A 21868-nucleotide genomic window follows, 5' to 3' on the forward strand; every position below is an offset into this window, starting at 1 on the left:
GTTTTTTACGAGTTAATGTTTCTTACAAGTTAGATGAACAAAGTTTTTGCAGAGATTGTTTTCTCAATGTATGGAGCTTGTTCTCGCAATGCAAGGAAATGGCAACCCACTCCAGTATTCTTGCCTGGGAAATCCTAGGGACAGAGGAGCCTGGCAGGCTACAGTCCATGGGGGTCACAAAAGTCTGACACAACTCAGTGACTAAACCACCATGGAGCTTGTACCCAGGACTTGGAATCGCTAGAGAAATGTTTGGAAAAACCTACAAACCTACGTTTTCCAAAGTTTAACTGAAAGCCATGTGAAACTGTTCAAAGCCCAAGTAAGACTGAAAGCTTTCAGTATGCAGGGAAAGGCTTGTTCCCCATTTACTAAATGTATGTCTCTCACAAACTGGATGAAAGGAAAAAAACAAATTGGGAAAGGAGTACATCAAGGCTGTATATTGTCACCCTCCTTATTTAATTTATATGAAGAGTACCTCATGCAAAATGCTGGGCTGGATGAGGCACAAGCGGGAATCAAGATTGCTGGGAGAAATATCAATAACCTCAGATATGCAGATGACACGAACCCTATGGCAGAAACCAAAGAACTAAAGATTAGCCTCTTGATTCAAGTGAAAGAGGAGAGTGAAAAAGCTGGCTTAAAACTTAACATTCAAAAAACTAAGATCATGGCATCTGGTCCCATCACTTCACGGCAAATAGATGGGGAAAGAATGGAAAAAATGACAGACTTTATTTTTTGGGGGCTCCAAAATGACTGCAGATGGTGACTGCAGCCATGAAATTCAAAGATGCTTGCTCCTTGGAAGAAAAGCTATGACAAACCTAGACAGCATATTAAAAAGCAGAGACATTACTTTGCCAACAAAGGTCCGTCTAGTCAAAGCTATGGTTTTTCCAGTCATGTATGGCTGTGAGAGTTGGACCATAAAGAAAGCTCAGTGCCAAAGAACTGATGCTTTTGAACTGTGGTGTTGGAGAAGACTCTTGAGAGTTCCATGGACAGCAAGGAGATCAAACCAGTCCATCCTAAAGGAAATCAGTCCTGAATATTATTGGAAGGACTGATGCTGAAGCTCCAATACTTTGGCCAACTGATGTGAAGAACTGACTCACTAGATCATGATGCTTGGAAAGACTAAAGGCAGGAGGAGAAGGGGATGACAGAGGATGAGATGGTTGGATGCATCACCGACTCGACGGACATGAGTTTGAGCAAGCTCTGGGAGCTGGTGATGGACAGGGAAGCCTGGAGTGCTGCAGTCCATGAGGTCACAAAGAGTCAGACACGACTGAGCAACTGAACTGATATATATGTACATGTATTTATATATACCTCATGTTTTATCTTAAAAATGCCAGAGCAGAACATTTGTTTGCTTACTTATTTACTGTAACAACACCAAGAGGCAGGGGGCAAATCAGTAACCCCAGTTTCCTAGAAGGTACAAAATAAACCCAAGCTTTATGCTCAACTGAACCCGGGTTTGAATATCATCACTGCCCACTAGCCTGAACCACTGAGTCTTGGGAGAAACTGAGGCTCAGTGTCAGAGAAGTTCATCGTTTTGCCTAAGATCACACAGCTGATAAGTGGCAGAAGGGGCACTGGAATCCAGGTCTGTCTGATGTCAACATGGATGTGCTCACCCACCACGACATCCTGCCTTCTGATAACTAGACACCTGTCATTAAAGAGCAGAGCCAGTGAACACACCTGCCACCCACACCCTCCCACCTCTAATTTCCTACACTGGTCCTCTCTCTACTCTTCGGGTTTCCACGACAATGGCTGGGATCAGCCTCTGTGACACAGAGTTCTTGGGGCTGGACTGAGGCCCCAGAGAGTCTCTCAGCTGTGAGGAGAAACCTGCCCCTCAACAGCAGCAGTCAGGCATCTAGCTTCACTGGCTGTGGTTCCCTTGATTTAAAAGCCTCCACCCTTGGGCTTCCCAGGTGGCTCAGTGGTAAAGAATTCACCTGCCAATGCAGGGGACATAGGTTCCACCCCTGTATCAGGAAGATGCCACGGAGCAACTCAGCCTGTATACCACAACTACTGACCCTGCGCTCTAGAGCCCAGGAGCCACAACTCCTGATCCTACGTGCCACAACTCCCAAAGCCCGTACGCCTAGAGCCTGTGCTCTGCAACCAGAAGCCACAGTAATGAGAAGTCCACACACCACAACGAAGAGTGGCCCCTGCTCTCCACAAGGAGAGAAAAACCTGTGCAGCAACGAAGACCTAGCACAGCCAAAAATAAAATAAATGATAAAAACAAAAAATAAAAGCCTCTGCCCCATGAACAGGAAGGGCCCAGGCGACATGTCCCAGCAACATGTGTTATCAGGAGCTTCCTCACAATCAGGGCCCTGCTCCTCAGGACCCAGGAGAGGCCCAATTATATGGTGTTGACAATGAAGACCGAAGTGGCCTGGGACCCTGTTAGCTGCAGAAAGGCAGTCTCTTCCCTCCATTCCAGTCCCAGGGGGCATATTCTGGATGTCCTTACTTGTCCCTGTGTCAGCTACACTCTTAGGCACAAATGCTCTGGCCGCAACTTCCCAAGCCTGTCTACCTCCTAAAGTACTGGGGGCGGAGTGAGGTGAGTGGGTGCACGGGGCAGGGGTGGCCAAGAAGGACAGAAGTTGCCTCATTCCTGGTGGTCTAGTGATCATGAGTGGAACGGACACGGACTTCAGCTGCAGGTCTGCCCCTTTGCTGGGAGCGATTTTCCCCACAATACATCTCCTCTCTGAGCCCCAGCTTCTTCTTCTGCAACTTGGGGGAGGTGGTAGGCTAAACAGTGGCTCTCTCATATGTGTACATCCTGATCCCTAGATAATGTTCAGAGTCACCTGTGTGGTAAAAGGAGTTCTGTGCATGTGCCAGTGTGATTAAATGATAAGGATTCTGAGAAGGGGAGGCTATCCTGGATTACCAGGGGTGGGAGCAATGTCATTACCAAGGTCCTTATCAGGGAGGCTGGAAAGAAGAAGAGAGTGAAAGAAGCGGAGGTTGGAGAGACGTGCTCTGAAGAGAGAAGGGGCCATAAGCCAAGGCTCACAGGCAGCTTCCAGAAGCTGGAAGACACAAGGGAACATATTCTCCCCAGAGCCTCCTGAAGTGACCAGCTCATACCTAACACTTTGACTTTAGTTCCATGAGACTCATTTTGGACTTCCAACCTCTAGAACTGTAAGAGAATCAATTTATGTTGTTTTAAGCCACTAAATTTGTGGCAGTTTGTTACAGTAGCAAGAGGAAACCAAAACACTCTGCCTTAGTTCCCCCATCCTGAGGACAGAGTCAGGACCAAGTGGTCGGAGACTCTTAGTTTAAGGCCCCTCCCTGAAAGGCTGGCTCTAGGGCAGGATGGGAGGAGGCCAGAAGGCACATTCTGGGCTGGGAGTGGCCTCTGGCGCTGTGGTCCCCTGCTGCCTCTCTGATCACCAGGACTGGCTACATAATTTGCAACACCTGGTGGAAATGAAAATGCTGGGCCTCTTGTTTAAATAAAATCCTCAACACAAAGATTGAGCAGGCACTGAGAACTCTGTGCTAAGCCTTCTAAATCCATGAGCTCATTCTCTGCTCACTGGGCTCCTCTTTGACGGGAGCCGCATTGTCTATCAGCCCCATACACAGAGGAGGCAGTGGAAACTCAAACCCCTGAACTTGCTTCTGTGAGGATACATGGCTAATGGCAAACCAGATTCAAAGCCTAGCTGTTCTAAGACCCAGCCAGGGCAGGAAGTATAACATATCTTTCCTTCTTTGGCCTATTCAAGGTCTGACTCTGGCACTCCTAAGCCCCGAGACAAAGAGGCGGGGATCTGCCAAACCTTAGCAGGCTCTCAGCCGCTGAGCAGCTTGTTTACCTCCAATCTCCAAGCTCCAGAGGAATTCTGACCTGTGAGGGTCATGGGGGAGAAAACACAAAAGAAAAAACACACACACACACATCCTGAGCACCTATCCTGTGTCAGTAACTGCAGAAAGCACCTCTACTTGTGCTGTCTCAATTTGTCTTTTTTTTTTAGCTCAAATCTCCCCTAAAGCCTTGAGGGAAACGGCATCATCTCCTTTTTTACAGTTGGGGAAAGTGAGGCACGGAGCAGGGAGGTGACAGGCCAGAGGTGATACTGATAGAAATGGCAGAACTAGAGTTCAAATGGGAATCTGCCTCCCTCCAGAGCACAAGCTCTTTCCAAACGACTCTGGAATGTTTCTGGACACACCATAAATTGAGAAGTGTAAGTGGTGGGCTCTCTTGGACCATCTCAGTTGTAACCCCCTTTCTTGCCCCTGGCGTATCTGGGGGAAATGTGAGAGCAGCGCAGGCCCACCCACAGTGGAGGAAGTCAACCCCAGAAAACCAGTAGAGTGGCAGCTACCCGGCAAAACTCAGGTGCCCACCCAGAGGGAGGAGGTGAAGGGGATGTCTCTGAGGCCACCTCAGGGAGCCTGGCTGCCTCCCTAATCATTTAGCTGGAGAAGAGCAAAATAATCACCAATTAGCTGGCTAATTAATCCCCGCAGCACCCCAGAGTAGGGGCTGCCGCTGCACGGCCATAACGTGGTGCGGAAAGGCACACAGTGGGCCTGAGAGTGAGGGACTGGGGCCTCCCTGCCTTGCCCCGAATGCAAATTCACACCAGCCATTTACGTTACTCATCTGTTCATTTGAGAGTCACTGCACGCTTACTCTGTCACCACGCCCAGTCACGAGCATGGCGGACGCCACCCCTGCCCTCCCGGAGCTGATAGTCCAGTAGGGGGAAACATTCAACAGTCAGCTGGAAAAATGCACACGCCAAACTGATTCCCACTGCGGTGCCGCGGTCCTGGCTGTCCCCTCTCCCTTCTGGTTTGGCTTTGCCTGGCTAACTACTAACCATCTTTTAAACCTCCAAGGTCTTAAGTTCCAAGGTCACCTCATCTAGGAAGACTTTGCCGGGGGCTGGATTAGGTGCCCACCTCTCTCTTTTCCCAGAGGGCTCCGCTTCCTGCCTGTCACTCCATCAGACTGAGTTTTGAGCTTGAAAGTCCTAGGTCTGGGTAGCCCCCCATGCCTAGCAGGGTGCCCAGCACTCTGCTGACGTCTAATAAACACTTACAGAATGAATATATGAGAGGATAAATCATGCGATCTGGGAGCAGTAACTTTGGAGACTTGATTTCCTTATCTGTAGAAGAAGGTCTTTCTGGGTCTAAATCTGTGAACAAAAGGGAAGGACCTCCCTCCTGGCCCAGTGGCTAAGACGCCACACTCCCAGTACAGGGGGCTGAGTGTGATCCCTGATTGGGGAACTAGATCCCACGTGCCTCAGCTAAGAGATCCTGCATGCCCAACAAAGACTGAAAATCCCACATGCCACAACTACAACCCGGTGCAGCCAAATAAATATTTAAAAAAAAAAAAAAAAGCCACCCAGCCCCTGCAAAAAAACCCAGGAGTATAGCCCAGCCTCTAAGGTACTAGGGTACCTCTGGAATGTCCATGTATGACAGTTCTCAGTATGTAAACTGAGAACTTCCAGATGTTCAAACTGGATTTAGAAAAGGAAGAGGAATGAGAGATCAAACTGCCAATATCCATTGGATCACAGAAAAAGCAAGAGAATTCCAGAAAAACATCTACTTCTGCTTCCCTGACTACAACAAAGCCTTTGACTGTGTGGATCACAACAAACTGTGGAAAATTCTTAAAGAGATGGGAATATTAAACCACATTATCAGCCTCCTGAGAAATCTGTATGCAGGTCAAGAAGCAACAGTTAGAACTAGACATGGAATTTTGAACAGACTGGTTCAAAATTGGGAAAAGGGTAGGTCAAGGTTGTATGTTGTCACCCTGCTTATTTAACTTATATGAAGAGCACATCATGTGAAGTGCCAGGCTGGAAGAAGCACAAGCTGGAATCAAGACTGCTGGGAGAAGTATCAATAACCTCAGATATGCAGATGACACCACCCTTATGGCAGAAAGTGAAGAGGGACTAAAAGCCTCTTGATGAAAGTGAAAGAGGAGAGTGAAAAAGCTGACTAAAAACTCAACATTCAGAAAACCAACATCATGGCATCTGGTCCCATCACTTCATGGCAAATCGATGGGGAAACAGTGGAACAGTGACAGACTTTATTTTCTTGGGCTCCAAAATGACTGCAGATGGTGACTGCAGCCATGAAATTCAGAGATGCTTGCTCCTTGGAGGAAAAGCTATGACAAACCTAGACAGCACATTAAAAAGCAGAGATATTACTTTGCCAACAAAGGTCCATACAGTCAAAGCTATGGTTTTTCCAGTAGTCATGTATGGATGTGAGAAAAAGGGGTGTAAAGAAAGCTGAGTGCCAAAGAATTGATGCTTTCAAATTGTGGTGCTGGAGAAGACTCTCGAGAGTCCTTTAGACTGCAAGGAGATCAAACCAGTCAATCCTAAAAGAAATCAGTCCTGAATATTCATTGGAAGGACTGATGCTAAAGCTGAAGCTCCAATACTTTAGCCACCTGATGGCAAAGAACTGACTCATTGGAAAAGACCCTGATGCTGGGAAAGATTGAAGGCAGGAAGAGAAGGCGACAACAGAGGATGAAATATTTGGGTGGCGTCACCAACTCGATGGACATGTATTTGAGCAAGTTCTGGGAGTTGGTGATGGACAGGGAAGCCTGGTGTGCTGCAGTCCGTGGGGTTGCAAAGAATGGGACACGACTGAGTGACTGTGAACTGAACTGGAATGTCCAAACTGAGCATTAATCATGGTGGTCTGGCCCCTGCCAACGCCACAAGCAGGACAAAGCCTGTGAATCCCTCCAGCCTCTGCCAAGGGAGCTGGTGTATACGTTACAGTTGTCTTTGCCTCAAGGAACTGAAACTGACTCCCACCAAAGCCAGAAGGGTCTGCTCGACTGACTGTGGGATGGCGATGTCATCTGAAGGCAAAAGTGGAAGGATCTCTCCTCTTGACTGGTGTTTTTCCAACTTTCCCTGGGGATCTAGTTAAAATGCAGACCGATGCATGATGCCTCTCCCAGGTGCTGAATGATCAAGTGTACTCAACCTCTGTGTTCCTCTTTCCCTGGGTGAGCGCACCGGATGGGTCTTTCTTGGGCCAGGTGCCTGCCCCAGGTTTTCAGTGACAGCCGGAGCAGTAGGAGTGCTGACAGCAGCTATGGCCCCAGCAACAGCTGTGGCCGCAGCCCTGTTCCCGTGTATCTAGTTATTCCTAGGGAAGGGTGGGCCTTGGGCTAGGGCAGCCACCCTCACAAGGGTTGACTACAGCTGGAGGGAGCCATGCCAGCTCCCTGTGTATGCAGTGACACTCTGAGTGGTGAAAAGTATCATCTTTCAATCTGGAAAGTGATTTCCAAAGGCCCAGCACTGGGGGTGGATGGAGGAGAGTTTAAATAGCAGCTGTGTTCCTAATTTCCCCAGGAGGAGGCCTGGCTGCCCCTCCTCCGTGTTGAGTGTTTGCCATTAAAAACAAACAGTATCATTTGGTTCAATATAAAATGAATTAAAGGAAATTAAACTGCGGGGGCCATGTGGCAAGCCTTGTCCTCCATTGTCTGAAGCCATTTTTCATCTTCCCCGGTGGGGAACAACAGCTTGGGGGGTGTGGAGCCCAGCAGGGCTAGATAAATAAATAAGGTGAAAGACCCCCCCCCCCTTTCCCCAGGGGCAGAGGCTGGGTGCAGGAAATCCCAGGTGCCTGCTCTGGCCCATCTGTACTGCATTCCTTGGAGGCAGAATGTAGACCTCGAGTCTCCCAGGGAACGAAGGGAAGGGGAAAAAACAAAACAACAACAAAAAATGATGTGGGGCCTCTGAGACAGAAAGGGGGTCAGGGTAGCTGAGAGATAAGATTATGGACCAGAGGGGCTGGGAGAGGAGGGTCTCGGGCACTTGACTGGTGGGGAGTGATCCTGGCTCTTCCCCAGCTGCACAAAGCGGGGTTGTTGCCGCTATTTGTGCTGCAGAAACTGAGTCAGGAGGGCAGGGGTAGGGAAAGACGGGCAGAGAAGAGAGGACTGGATAGTGGTGAAGAGGGGGGAGGTCGGGCACTAGACTGCCCAAGTTCAAATCCCAGCTCTGCCACTCATCAGCTATGTGCCCTGAGCAAGTCACTTACCCACTCTGTGCCTCAGTTTCCTCATCTGCAAATTGGGAGTAGTAAGTATCTCCTACATAGGGTTGTTGCAATGATTAAAAAAGTTCACGTCTATGAAGCATTCAGAACAGTACTAAGGACACTGACTATTTGTTATTGGTGCATCATAATTATCTTATTATGATTATCAATAATCATAAACAGAGTATTGATTATGTTCTTATTGTTGGTCTCTGGGGGCATCTTCCTTGGCATCTGAAGACTTAGCCTTAAGTCATAGCTCTGCCATAGGCTTGCTGTGTGACTCTTGGGTAAATGAATATACCTTGCTGAGCCTTGGGTCCTTCATTCTACAAATCAGGGATAAGCAACCTGGTACAGCATGTGCTGGTGCCTCGCAAGATCCATTCTCCCCTTCCTCCTTCAAAATAAGAACTATTTTTTTTGCTTAGATCCACTGGAACCCAGCTGTAGGATGGGCCCCAGCTCCTATGCAGCAATTGTGACTGTGTGGTGGCCGATGAAATGTAAGTTAAAGTCACAGGAGCCATTTCCAGGAAGCTACACCTTTTAATAATCTTGCTAAGGAAGCAGAAAGGCAATGCCAAAGAACGCTCAAACTACCGCACTATTGCATTCATCTTACACGCTAGTAAAGTAATGCTCAAAATTCTCCAAGCCAGGCTTCAGCAATACATGAACCGTGAACTTTCAGATGTTCAAGCTGGTTTTAGAAAAGGCAGAGGAACCAGAGATCAAATTGCCAACATCTGCTGGATCATGGAAAAAGCAAGAGAGTTCCAGAAAAACATCTACTTCTGCTTGATTGACTATGCCAAAGCCTTTTACTGTGTGGCTCACAATAAACTAGAAAAATCTGAAAGAGATGGGAATACCAGACCACCTGACCTACCTCTTGAGAAACCTATATGCAGGTCAGGAAGCAACAGTTAGAACTGGACATGGAACAACAGACTGGGTCCAAATAGGAAAAGGAGTATGTCAAGGCTGTATATTGTCACCCTGCTTATTGAACTTCTATGCAGAGTACATCATGAGAAACGCTGGGCTGGAAGAAGCACAAGCTGGAAATCAAGATTGCCAGGAGAAATATCAATAACCTCAGATATGCAAATGACACCACCCTTATGGCAGATAGTGAAGAGGAACTAAAAAGCCTCTTGATGAAAGTGAAAGAAGAGAGTGAAAAAGTTGGCTTAACGCTCAACATTCAGAAAACGAAGATCATGGCATCCGGTCCCATCACTTCATGGTAGATGGGGAAACAGTGGAAACAGTGTCAGACTTATTTTGGGGGCTCCAAAATCACTGCAGATGGTGACTGCAGCCATGAAATTAAAAGACGCTTACTCCTTAAAAGGAAAGTTATGACCAACCTAGATAGCATATTGAAAAGCAGAGACATTACTTTGCCAACAAAGGTCCATCTAGTCAAGGCTATGGTTTTTCCAGTGGTCATGTATGGATGTGAGAGCTGGACTGTGAAGAAAGTTGAGCGCCGAAGAATTGATGCTTTTGAACTGTGGTGTTGGAGACGACTCTTGAGAGTCCCTTGGACTGCAAGGAGATCCAACCAGTCCATCCTAAAGGAGACCAGTCCTGGGTGTTCATTGGAAGGACTGATGCTGAGGCTGAAACTCCAATACTTTGGCCACCTCGTGCGAAGAGTTGACTCATTGGAAAAGACTCTGATGCTGGGAGGGATTGGGGGCAGGAGGAGAAGGGGATGATAGAGGATGAGATGGCTGGATGGCATCACTGACTCAATGGACATGAGTTTGGGTGAACTCCGCGAGTCAGTGATGGACGGGGAGGCCTGGTGTGCTGTGATTCATGGGGTCGGAAAGTCAGATACGACTGAGCAACTGAACTGAAGGCCTCAGAATAATAGTTTAGTAAATAGCAATTTTTTTCCATCTGATTATGGTTAGATTCTGACTTTCTTGCTTACCTTAAACTGTAAATGCTCTTCATTTTCTTTAGAATAACAATAACTAATAACAACAACAAGGATTTACTGTATTGCCTAAGGAACTATGGGTTTCCTTGGTGTCTCATTGGTAAAGAATCCACCTGCAATGCAGGGGACGCAGGTCGATCCTTGGGTTGAGAAGATCCCCTGGAGAAGGAGATAGCAACCCACTCCAGTATTCTTGCCTGGGAAATCCCATGGCCAGAGGAGCCTGGTGGGCTGCAGTCCATGGGATCGCAAAGAGTCGGACACAACTGAAGTAACTTGAGTACATACACAGGGAATTATATTAAATATCTTGTAATAAAGTATAATGGAAAAGAATAAAAAGTGGATATGTAGACAGTGTATTAAAAAGTGGAGACATCACTTTCCTGACAAATGTCTGTATAGTCAAAGCTACAGTTTTTCCAGTAGTCATGTACAGATGTGAGAGCTGGACCATAAAGAAGGCTGAGTGCTGAAAAATTGATGCTTTTGAACTGTGGTGTTGGAAAAGACTCTTGAGAGTCCCTTGGACAGCAAGGAGATCAAACCAGTTCATCCTAAAGGAAATCAACCCTGAATATTCATTGGAAGGACTGATGCTAAAGCTGAAACTCCAATACTCTGGCCACCTGATACGAAGAGCTGACCCACTGGAAAAGACACTGATGCTGGCAAAGACTAAGGACAGGAGGAGAAGCGGGTGACAGAGGATGAGATGGTGGGATGGCATCATCAACTCAATGGACATGAGTTTGAGCAAGCTCCAGAAGATGGTGAAGGACAGGGAAACCTGGTGTGCTGCAGTCCATAGGGTCTCAAAGAGTTGGACACAACTGAGCGAATGAACAGCAACAACAATGTACATATATGCACAGCCAAATCGCTTTGCTGTAAACCTAATACAATACTGTAATTCAACTATACTTAAAGAAGAATAACTAGCCAGCTATCACTTGACCTGTGTTATTTCAATTATCCCTCACAACAGGCTGTGAGGTTAAATCCTGATATTCCCATTTTAAAGAAGGGGATATTGAGGGTCAGTGAAGTTAATCAGGGTCCTAGAGGTCTTGTAGGTCTGCTCTAATCACATGAGCCGTTTGAAGGCAGAAGGGTAAGTTACAGAGACATGAAGCACGAGGAGGATTCCATTCTGGCTTGAAGATAGAGGAGGCCACAGGAACACACCAGAATGTGGTTTCTGGGAGTTGAGAGTGATCCCCAGCCAACAGCCAGAAAGAAAATGGGGATCTCAGTACTATAATCACACAGAACCTTGTTCTGCCAATAACCAAATAAGACTGGAAGTCAATTCTGCAGAACCTCAACAGGAGCACAGCCTGGCCAACACGTTGATTCTGACCTCATGTGACCCTATGGAGAACATGGTCAAGCCCACCTGGCTTCTGACCTACAGAACTGTGAACTAACAAATGGGTGTTTTTCAGCCACTGAGTTGGTGGTAACTTCTTAGGCAACAGTTGAAAACTAACAAGGGTAGGAACTACGATGATCTCATGTTACGGTTGAGGAAGCGAGTCTGCAGGGTGCCACAGCTGGTAAATGGCAAAGGGCTTCTCAAACAGGTCTGCCAGACCCAGACAGTCTGACTTTTAACCATCGCGCTGTGTTCTCCATTTGTATTTGTGTATAACAATCTCCAACACAGATAGTTTAGTTGTTTTGAAAAGCAAGGTGGGAGCTATGTATAGAATATCACTGTGGGAAGAATGAGCTTGGGGTTCATTAGAGAATGAACTTATGGTTGCCAGGGGAAGGATGATGGGAAGGGATTGTTAGGGAGTTTGGGATGGACATGTACACACTGCTATATTTGAAATGGATAACCAACAAGGACCTACTATACAGCACAGGGAACTCTGCTCAATGCTCTGAGGCAGCCTGGATGGGAGGGGAGTTTGGGGGAGAATGGATCCATGTGTATGTACGGCTGACTCCCTTCTCTGTTCACCTGAAACCATCACAACATTGTTAACTGGCTGTACCCCAAAGTTAAAAAAAAAGAATATTACTGTGTGAAAATATAAAGATGAGTAGGAAGAACATACACATTGGTTGGCTTGTATGTGGCGGAGTAGCTATAAAAAGATTCAAGGATGGTATGATTATTTCCCAGGAGGAGAAATGGGTGTCTGGGGGATGGAGAGGGAAGGAGACTTTTCACCATATATTGTTTTGACTTCTGAACTCTGTGATTATATAACCCGTTTAAAAAATGGTGTTCTCAATAATGAGAGGAATGGGGAAAAAGTTGAGAGACATTTGAATAGACGGAAAAAAAACATTCTCAAAAGGACTCAGAATGACAGATAAACTGGTCTGTAGGTATATTAATTTCCCAGGGATGCCATAACAAAGTACCACAGATGGGGGGCTTATACAACAGAAATTTATTTTCTTACAGTTCTGGAGGCCAGCAGTCTGAGATCAGGGTGTGAGCAGGGTTGGTGCCTTTTGAGGGCTGTAAGGGAAAGGCCTGCTTCCTGCCTCTCTCCTGTGTCTCTATGTTGTCTTCTCTCTGTGGGTGTCTGGGTCCTAACTGCCTTTTTATAAGGACACTGGTCATATTAGATTAGGGCCCACACTAATGGCTTCATTTTAACTTCATTACCTGTTTAAAGACTCTATCCAAATACAGCCACATTCTGATGTACTAGGGCTTAGGACTTCAATATATGGATTTGGTGAAGGGACGCATTTCAGTCCATAAAATGAACATTTAACCCAGGGTTTCTCAACCCTGGCACTCAACACTGGGGACTGGATAATCCTTGGTCTCAGGGCCTTTTCCTGTGCTCTGTAGAATGCTGAGCAGCATCTTTGCTCTCTACCTACTGAATGCCAATACCACCCTCCCCGCAACCAACCCCATTATAACAATCAGAGATGTCTCCCGAGGGACTTCCCTGGTGGTCCCTGGTTAAGAATCTGCCTTGCAATGCAGGGTACGTGCGTTTGATCCCTGGTTAGGGAACTAAGATCCCACATGCCATGGGGCAATGAATCCCATGCACCATAACTACTGAGGCTGAGAGTTCTGCAGCCCATGGGCCACAACTAGAGAATCTGTGCACCCCAATGAAAGATCCTGCATGCTGCAACTAAGACCCAACGTAACCAAATTCATCAGTATTAAAAACAATATCTCCAGAAATGACCAAATGTCCCCCTGGTTGGGAACCCCTTCTAGTCCAGCTGTGTGGGCAGCTGGGCCAAGTACAGCTGGCTCATTGAGAAGTTCTGCACTTTCATACACAGAAGCATGTACTGTGAGAACCACAGCTGAGACCTAGGAAACCCAGCCCTGCCCTGGTGGAGACCTGTGTCTGCTTAGGAGGGGAGTGGAGAGGGGAATGCTGACCTCCAGGAGGGAAGGTGATTCAATCAATGGGAAACCACTCAGAGCAAAAGTGCTGGGTTCAGGGCCCAGGAAATAGAGGGATTTTAATGGCACCAAAAGCCTCATGAATCCTCTCAGCTCTCACATCCAAGAAAACCACCTTTCCTGCTCTTGTCGGCTCTCCCCTGTACTTAGAGACAAACCACTGGGCTGAAAGCTCGTGGAATCTCGCCCTCTGGAAACCTCTCATCCGGGGGGATGGCTATCCAGACTGCACTAGGAGTCAGTTACGATGATTTCAGACGTGGGAAGGGCTTTCTCTTTCCTGTTCCGATGGGAAAAGACAGGAAGTTGGTCATGTACTGTGTTCTTTGGAGAAACAGCTTGGCTAAACTTTTCCTTGTTTCTGACATTGCTAGTCCTATTAACCACCCAGCAACTGGATACCCACTCTTCTACCTTCTAAAAACCTTAACGGGATAAAAATGACCATTTCAGACGTGAGGAAGCTGAGGGCTCCAAAGAGTGAGGTCACCTGTCCAAGGCTGTATAGGCAATAAGTGTCCGGGAATCAGGATTGGAATCCAGGTTTGCTGACCCTACAACTTCTCATCAGGTCAGCACTGACTCAGCTGTCAGTAGACTACCCATGCGTGAAGTCGCTTCAGTCATGTCCAGCTCCGTGACCCCATGGACTGTAGCCCACCAGGCTCCTCTGTCAATGAAATTCTCCAGGCAAGCACATTAGAGTGGGTTGCCATGCCCTCCTCCGGGGGATCTTCTCAACCCAGGGATCAAATTTGCGTCTCTTACATCTCTTGCATTGGCAGGTGAGTAATTTACCACTAGTGCCACCTGAGAAGCTGGTAACTAGGTTTGGGTTAGGTTAATACAAAAGCAAGTTTTACTCGCAGAGAATAAGGGAGTGCATGAAGGCAAGGAAGGCGTCTTACTCATTTTTATATTCTCAAGGTCTAGCACTGCCTCTTTAAGCAAATAAGTTCCAAATAATGTCAGTGGAATTGAGGAGAGAAAGGGGAGGTGGCTGGGGGGGGGGTGGGCGGGCAGCAGCAGACCTGGTTTTAACCTCCCGATAGGAATTTAACATGAGGCTCTTCATTCAGCCCATAATACCTACGGTGTGTTTCCTATGCATCAAGACAGACTTGACAGTCTCCATCCTCGTGAGTCTATACTCGAGTAGCAGAGGGAGAAAATAAACACAAAACAATTCAGTCATTGCAGATACTGGTACATGCTAAAGGAAGAAATAAAATGGTGATGGGATAGTGCAGGCTGGGGACCACCGTCAGGGAGGTGACAGAGTCTCAGAGGGAGGGACACTGGAGTGACAGTAGAATGATGGCAATGGGACAGCCACGGACACATAGGGAAAAACCTCCTCAGGCAGAGGGGGCAGCAAGTGCAAAGGGCCTGAGAGGGAAGGTGCTGGCTGGTCCAGGGTGAGCAAGGGAGAGGAGAAGGTCATGGGTGATGAGGTCAGAGAAGTGGGTGGCAGTCTGACTGGGCAGGGCCTAGATGTATGGGTTGTATAAGTTATCTAGATTTACGATGGCAAGTGGCTGCTCTAGTCATCCGGCCAGGATGATGGTTTGGGCTGAGGTTACAGATGGGTGGTCACCATTGTTAACCCCACCTCCCTTCTTGGCTGGCCAATGAGCCTGGAGATCCTGGGAGGCCCAGGTGTGAGAAGATCCCGGACAGACCTTCCGGAGGGTCTGCCTCCCCACATGTCTGGAGGCATGTGGGGATCGGTGGCTCATCCGGGCTCACACATCAGGGACTGTGGGGCCATCAGGCAAACCCAAATTCCAGAAGCCCTTCCAATACAATGATTATAATATTAAAAACCAACCCACCCTCTCAGTGGACGGCATGGAGGTGCAGGAAAGAGCATCTGTGTTGTGAGCCATTAGGGTCCCTGACAGATGTGTGCCTTCCCCCTCCCCCCACCAGCTGCAAATGAAGACCCATCCTTTTCTTCTGCCCAGACAAGGATTGATGAGGATTCGGGAGAGCACTCAGACAAGCAAGGAAAGGCTGCGAACCTTTTCCAAGCCTGCAATTTATCTTGAGGAGACTATTCACATCACTCCTTACAGGCTGGATTCTGCTCTGACCTGGCACATTAATCTCGCCGAATAAAATAATAATAATCAGAAAAAGGGAGTTGGATAGTTGCCAGGGAGGCATTAATAACTGTCGCCCACACCTCGGCAGTGCAGAGAAGGGGTGCCGAATCTCATCCCCGCCCCCTGACCCCCAGCAGTGCCCGTCGAAGAAGAAGGAAGTAAGGAAAAGTTTGCCTGAACCTTGGGGGAATTTTCTAGAGATGGTGTATGGGGACATCATTCCTCAGCCAACACAGGAATTTCCCCAGGCAAATGCCGAGAACTTCCCTGGGAGGGAATGTGGTCTAGTGATTCAGAGCGGTCCTGGAATCAGACCGGCTGAGTTCAAATCCCCACTCAGCCATATATAAGCTGCGTGACTCTGGGCCTCTTCTTAACTTCTCACTGGGTTTGTTTTTTCCTCTGGAAAACAGGGATAAAACTAGCAACTGCTGGGAATGTAAAATGGTATAGCTGCTATGGGACATAGTGTGGTGGTTCTTTAAAAAGTTAAACACAGAATTACCATATGACCCAGCCATTCCACTCTTAAGTATTAGAAAAACTGTTCAGAGAGATCCTTGTGCACAAATGTTCAAAGCACCACTATTCCTGATAGCCAAAAAGTGAAAGTAACCTGAATGTCTATCAACAGATGAATGGATAAACAAATGCTGGTCTCTCCACACAACGGAATATTATTCAACTATAAAAAGAAATGAAGTGCTGTCATCTGCTACAATGTGGATGAATCTTGAAAATAAGATGCTAAGGGAAATAAGCCAGACATAAAAGGTCACATAATGTATGATTCCATTTATATGAAATGCCCAGAAAAGGTAAATACATACAGATATAAAGCAGATTGGTGGTTGTCAGAGGGAAGGGGGAGTGACTGAATGCGTATGAGGTTTCCTTCTGGGGTGATGAAAATGTCTTAAAATTAGACAGAGGTGATGGTTACCAGTGAATGTACTGAATGTCATTGAATAACACACTTTTAAATAATTACTGGTTAATTTTATGTTATGTAAAATTTACCTCAATTTTTTAAAACCCACGAAACAACAGCACTTGCCTTCTAGAACAGATGTCAGAAGAAAATGAATTAGAGCCAGGCCTGGCCCCCATGAAGGCCTGACTCCGTATCAGCTGCTCCTATTGCCGTGGGTATTATTATCCTGGGGTTTGCAATCTCTGGCAAGTTATTTAACTCGGTGTCTGCTCCAAGCATGCAAGGAGATACCAACAGTATCTACCTACCAGGATTGTTAAGATTAAACAAGACAATGTCTTCAGCAGACTGCGAACTCCATGAGCAAGCGGATTTTTGTCTACTTTGTTCATGGATATACCCCTGTGCTTAGAACAGTGCCTGGTACACAGCTGGCATTTAGCAACTGTTCTTGAACGAATGGCAGTGCTTAACTTAAACACGGCCTGGTTCCTGGTGGTTGCTCAGCAATGTTTAGTTGTATGTATTACTATTGGTCTGGCGGCTGTATTTTTTGAAGGCCCCTGCGTGTTCCTTTCTAGCACAGGGAAGTGAGTACTACTTTGCCTTGCAGATTTTGGTGTCTTCACAACAGGGTGTCTGGACATCTACCAGACATGAGAAGTCTGAGCTGAGCTGACAATGGAGTCTAAGCTCTCACTGCAGTTAAGAGGAGGTGATGACAGTTAGTGTAGCTAGCTAGACTATCAGCTTATCCACTCACCCATCCATCTACTTACCTGTCCATCCTTCTAAATCTCCATCCAAATATCCATCCATCCATCTAAATCTCCATCCATCTATCCATTCAAATCTCCATCTGTCATCTAAATATCCATCCATCCATTCACGTATCCATCCAACATCCAAATATCCATCCATCCATCCACACAATCACTTGATTATCCATCTATCCACATATCCACCAACCTTCCCAGCTATCGATTCAATTCATCCATTCACCTATATAGCCATTCGTCCATCCATCCACTCCCCGTATCTACATGCAATGAACATTTCTGAGTGCTTATCAGATGCTGGTGATCTATCAACAAAGAAACCAGATGCATTCATTTCCTGCTGTCACAGAGGTTACAGTTGAGCAGAGCAGGCAGACAATTAAACAAGCAATTATGGTCAGAGTGGTGAGTGCTGGAACGGGGGAGCACAAGGCATTAGGAGAGCCCCAGTAGGGTCTCCATCCCTCATCCCAAGGGCAGGAGGACGTCCAAGAGGCTGTGATCTGCAGGAGGAGCGTGAATTGGGTAAGAGATAAGAAAGGAAAAAGGTCTTTGAGGTAGAAGGATCAGTGGGTAGGAGAAAGGGCAGCACAGAGCCGGCTCTGGAAGCTGTATGGGTTCGTCACTCAGCATCTCTGTCTTGAAGGTTTCTCATGGGGAAAATGGGATAAGAGCATCTGCCACATGTCAGATTGGGACTAGCTGGTGTATGGAAAGAAATGAAAGAAGTAGGGTCTGGTCTAGAGGTTCCTCGTCTGTGGATTCAGCCACTCTCATGTAGAAAATCTAAGGATGTGGGACTGTGGATGCAGGAGGACAACTGTAAGTGGCTTGAGCATCCGTGCATTCTGCTATCCGAGGAAAATCCTGGAACCAACCCATCACGGATACTGAGGGGTGACTATATCAGCTTTTCATCTGGAAAGAGTTGATCATAATCTCTCTCTCTCTCTTAGAGGGGTGCTGAGAGCCTTACACAAGTCAAGACATAGAAAAGAATCTAGCAAGAAGCAGAACATACGAGGTGATGAGTGACCATCCTCTGCCCATTTTCCTTATCTTTTTCCCATAGCTACTTTGAGGCAGAGCTTGGGCCCTGAAGCTGAAGTTCTGGGCTGGAGTCCCAACCCTTACCACGTAACAGCTGCTTGTCCTTCCGTCTCATCACCAATGAGAGAAATAGTATCTCTGGGAGGAACTGAAGAGGCTACAAAAGGAATTCATACATAAAGTGCTCATAGACCCCAGTTCAATTCCTGGGTGAGGAAGATCCCCTGAAGAAGGGATAGGTTACCAACTCCAGTACTGTTGGGCTTCCCTGGTGGCTCAGATGGTAAAGAATCTGCCTGCAGTGTGGGAGACCTGGGTTCAATCCCTGGGTTGGGAAGAGCCCCTGGAGGAGGGCATGGCAACCCACTCCAGTATTCTTGCCTGAAAAAATTCCCTGGACAGAGGAGCCTAGCGGGCTATAGTCCATGGGGTTGCAAAGAGTCGGACACGACTGAGTGACTAAGCACAGCACAGTCTCAGGTTCACAGTCGGTGCTCAATAATTGCAAGCCACTGTTATTCCAGGCTGTCAGTGTTAAGCCAGCTTCCTTACATGCCTGGATTCACATCTCTTGCCTTCCACAAAGTGTCACAAATGCTATGAAGGAAAAGGCTCAGGGCATCTAGAAGTGACTGAACCCAAGAAGGGGGTCGTGGGAACTCTGTTTTGTGGCTGTTTGATCAGAAGCACAGGTGACAACCTGGGGCTTGTGACTGGCCATCTGAAGGGACAGGAGAAGTCTGGTGGGACTAAGCCCTTCTCCCATGGGATCTGATACTATCTTGAGGTGGATGGTGTCAGAACTAGATAAACTGTTGGACACCCAGCTGGTGTCAGAGAATTACATGACGTGTGGAAAACCAGCATATCTGGTGTCAGAGGTAGTGAGCATGTGTGTGTACAGAAGAAACACAGGAGTGTATTTTTCCTACACACCTGGCCAGTGATTTGACCAGCTGTCACTCAAAACGAATGGTCAATTCCAACTTGCTCTTCTGCCAACCAAGGCCCGGGACAAATTTTGAGCTTTCTGACCTAATGATGATGTCTCTTCCTAACCCTGCCCAGTTCTCTGGATTACAATGATTATCCCCCAAGACCTCCTCATACCAACACCTGCTGCAGACCTTTCCCTGAGATGACACTGCAGAGAACCCTTGTCACCATTTCTCTTCCTGCAGCCACGGCAGGCATCACTCGCAGATCAGAGCTCTTTCCTCCTGAGCCTCAGTTACCCCTGCAGAACATGCCACAGAAGCCATGAAGAGTGAGACCTGTGAGAGCCACCCTTCCCTGGGAAAAGCAGGACCCAGGGCACGTTGATGTGCTCTTTTCCTTTCTCGGGAGAAATTTAGAAGAAAACTGCATCAAGGCCAGCTTTGCACAATAAGACTTAGGAAACGCACTTGGAGAGTAGAGACGTGACGGGAGGGTGATGACAATAAAGAACAATGCGCAGCTTCAAGCAACGATGAGAGGTGGGTTACCGGATCTACCAGCTCAGGTCCTGTTCATTTGATGACCTGACATCAGCTCTGCTCAAGTCCAACCTTGCTTTCTGCAGGAGGCGCACTAGAACCCCTGCATGATCGGTGTGATGGGGGCTGCCACCTGTGCCTACCTTGGACTTGACGGCCAGGATGATCTTGGGCAGGGCCACGACGAGGCACTTGAGAGCAATGGTGATATACTTGAGCACAAAGTCTGCGATGCCCACGATCCACAGCAGGTCGAAGAAGTCCAGTGTGTCCAGGTTGGGCTTCAGGAATATGAGGCTAGGAGAGGAGTCAGAGTGTCAGAGTGCTCACTTAGGACCACTGGCCCTTGGCAGCTCCTTCTACTCACTCTGGGAGCCTTGTAAATATTACCTGTAGAAAGAGCACTAAACTTCGAGTCAGACATCTGTGTTCTGTTCCTGAATATGCTACTAACTTGCTGTGTGACCTCGGGTGGCTATCTTAACCTCTCTGAGCCTCAGTTCCCCTGAGAGTTAAATGATGAGCTTGGCCTAGAACATCATAAGTTAAAATCCCCTCCAGTTTTATGGGTCCACAACAGGCTTCCACAAGGGAAACTGGAAGGAAGGGAAGGAGAGAAAAAAAGCTGACCAACACCATGAAGGAGGGAGAGAGAAGCAGGGAGGAAGGTTTTGATGTGTGACAGCGTGCTAAGCCCTTTACTCACTGTATCTTATTGTTCTGTGCAGTAAGCATTGCTTACCCTCACTTTATAAATGAGGCACTAAAGCTTGGAGAGGTAAGGTAAGTTACCCAAAGTCATACTGCATGCTAAGCATACGGGCATGAGTATCAGACAGACTTGAATTTGAATCCAGGCTTCTCCATTTTTTGAACACTAGGCAAATCATATTATTTCTATAAGCCTCAGTGTTCTCATCAATAAAATGGGAATCTTTCTGTCCCTCCTAGGGTTATTGGTGGGATTCGATAATAGACATACTACAGACTCTGCCAAGCAGCACTGACAATGATAATCACATCTCTACGGAGCAGGCACTGTTATCTACCCATTTTGCAGGTGAGAAAATGGAGACACAGAAAGGTAAAGGAACATGCAGATAGTCCTACAAATACGAAAGAACAGTGGTAGATTTGAACCCAGGTGTGCTAGCTACAATTACTGCCCTCAGTCCTTACTCTATGGTAGTGCTGCTTGGAGTGTGTAATCCCTCTTACCCATCCATGACCAGGTAAGGCAACCTCACACTCAACTTCTGTACTTCACTCACGGGAGACAGACAAAAAGTCATTCTCAAACTGACCCTGGTCCATGGCCCACATGTGGAGCAGCACTGCTCTCTGTCACCTCTGCAGATGATGGTATTATTCATGTTAATAATATCTTGGTTCTTTACATCATGCTGGCCCTATTCCACCTGCTGTATGTGTCTCAAGTCATTTCATCTTCCCAAGGGCTCTGATTGGTAGGCACTATGATTATCGCATTTTGAGCTGGGGAGTCTGGAGTTCTGTGACATCATGGAGCCCACAGTATCTCAGCTAGAATGTGGAGCTAGGACTGGAACAAGCACCCAAACCGTGCTGGGCCCCTTGCATTTATTTCTGCTGGATTAGAAGCTCCAAGGAAAGGCCACTCTGAGTCGTGCCTGTCCCCCCAACACAGTGCACACAGCCCAGACTGAGTGCTTTCTAAACTCTTCCCACATACTCTGCTGGGCTGGCAGACAACAGTGCAAGCTGAGGTCCCCTGATGAGAGCATTCTAGGAGTCAAATGGTCTGTTTTCTTACTTTTATTTTTAAAAATCAATTTCTATTTATAATAAAGATCTTTGAAGAGCCAGACTATGGGCTAAATCAATGAAAACAATCTATTTTGGCAATCTCTCATGATACTGTCAGTGTCCTTCCACATCTGAGCCCCATCTCCATGGGATGCCTCGTCTCCAAGTCTGAGACGCACCCAGGTTACGATATGGGGAGAAGCGGGCGGCCCTGAGCTCC

General features: G+C 47.2%; 1 protein-coding gene across 5 annotated transcripts in view; it reads right to left on the bottom strand.

Moving 5' to 3' along the window:
- The window catches only part of RNFT2 (ring finger protein, transmembrane 2), a 63344-nt gene that overhangs the window by 23523 nt on the left and 17953 nt on the right, over nt 1-21868 (bottom strand). For all 5 annotated transcript variants that reach the window (XM_027956547.3, XM_060400781.1, XM_060400784.1 and 2 more), the window contains one exon: nt 20007-20160. In XM_027956547.3, the coding sequence (XP_027812348.1) occupies nt 20007-20160 (154 nt within the window). The remainder of the gene's footprint in view (nt 1-20006; nt 20161-21868) is intronic.

This window comes from Ovis aries, chromosome 17 (genome assembly GCF_016772045.2).
Source record: "Ovis aries strain OAR_USU_Benz2616 breed Rambouillet chromosome 17, ARS-UI_Ramb_v3.0, whole genome shotgun sequence".
Taxonomy (NCBI): Eukaryota; Metazoa; Chordata; class Mammalia; order Artiodactyla; family Bovidae; genus Ovis; species Ovis aries.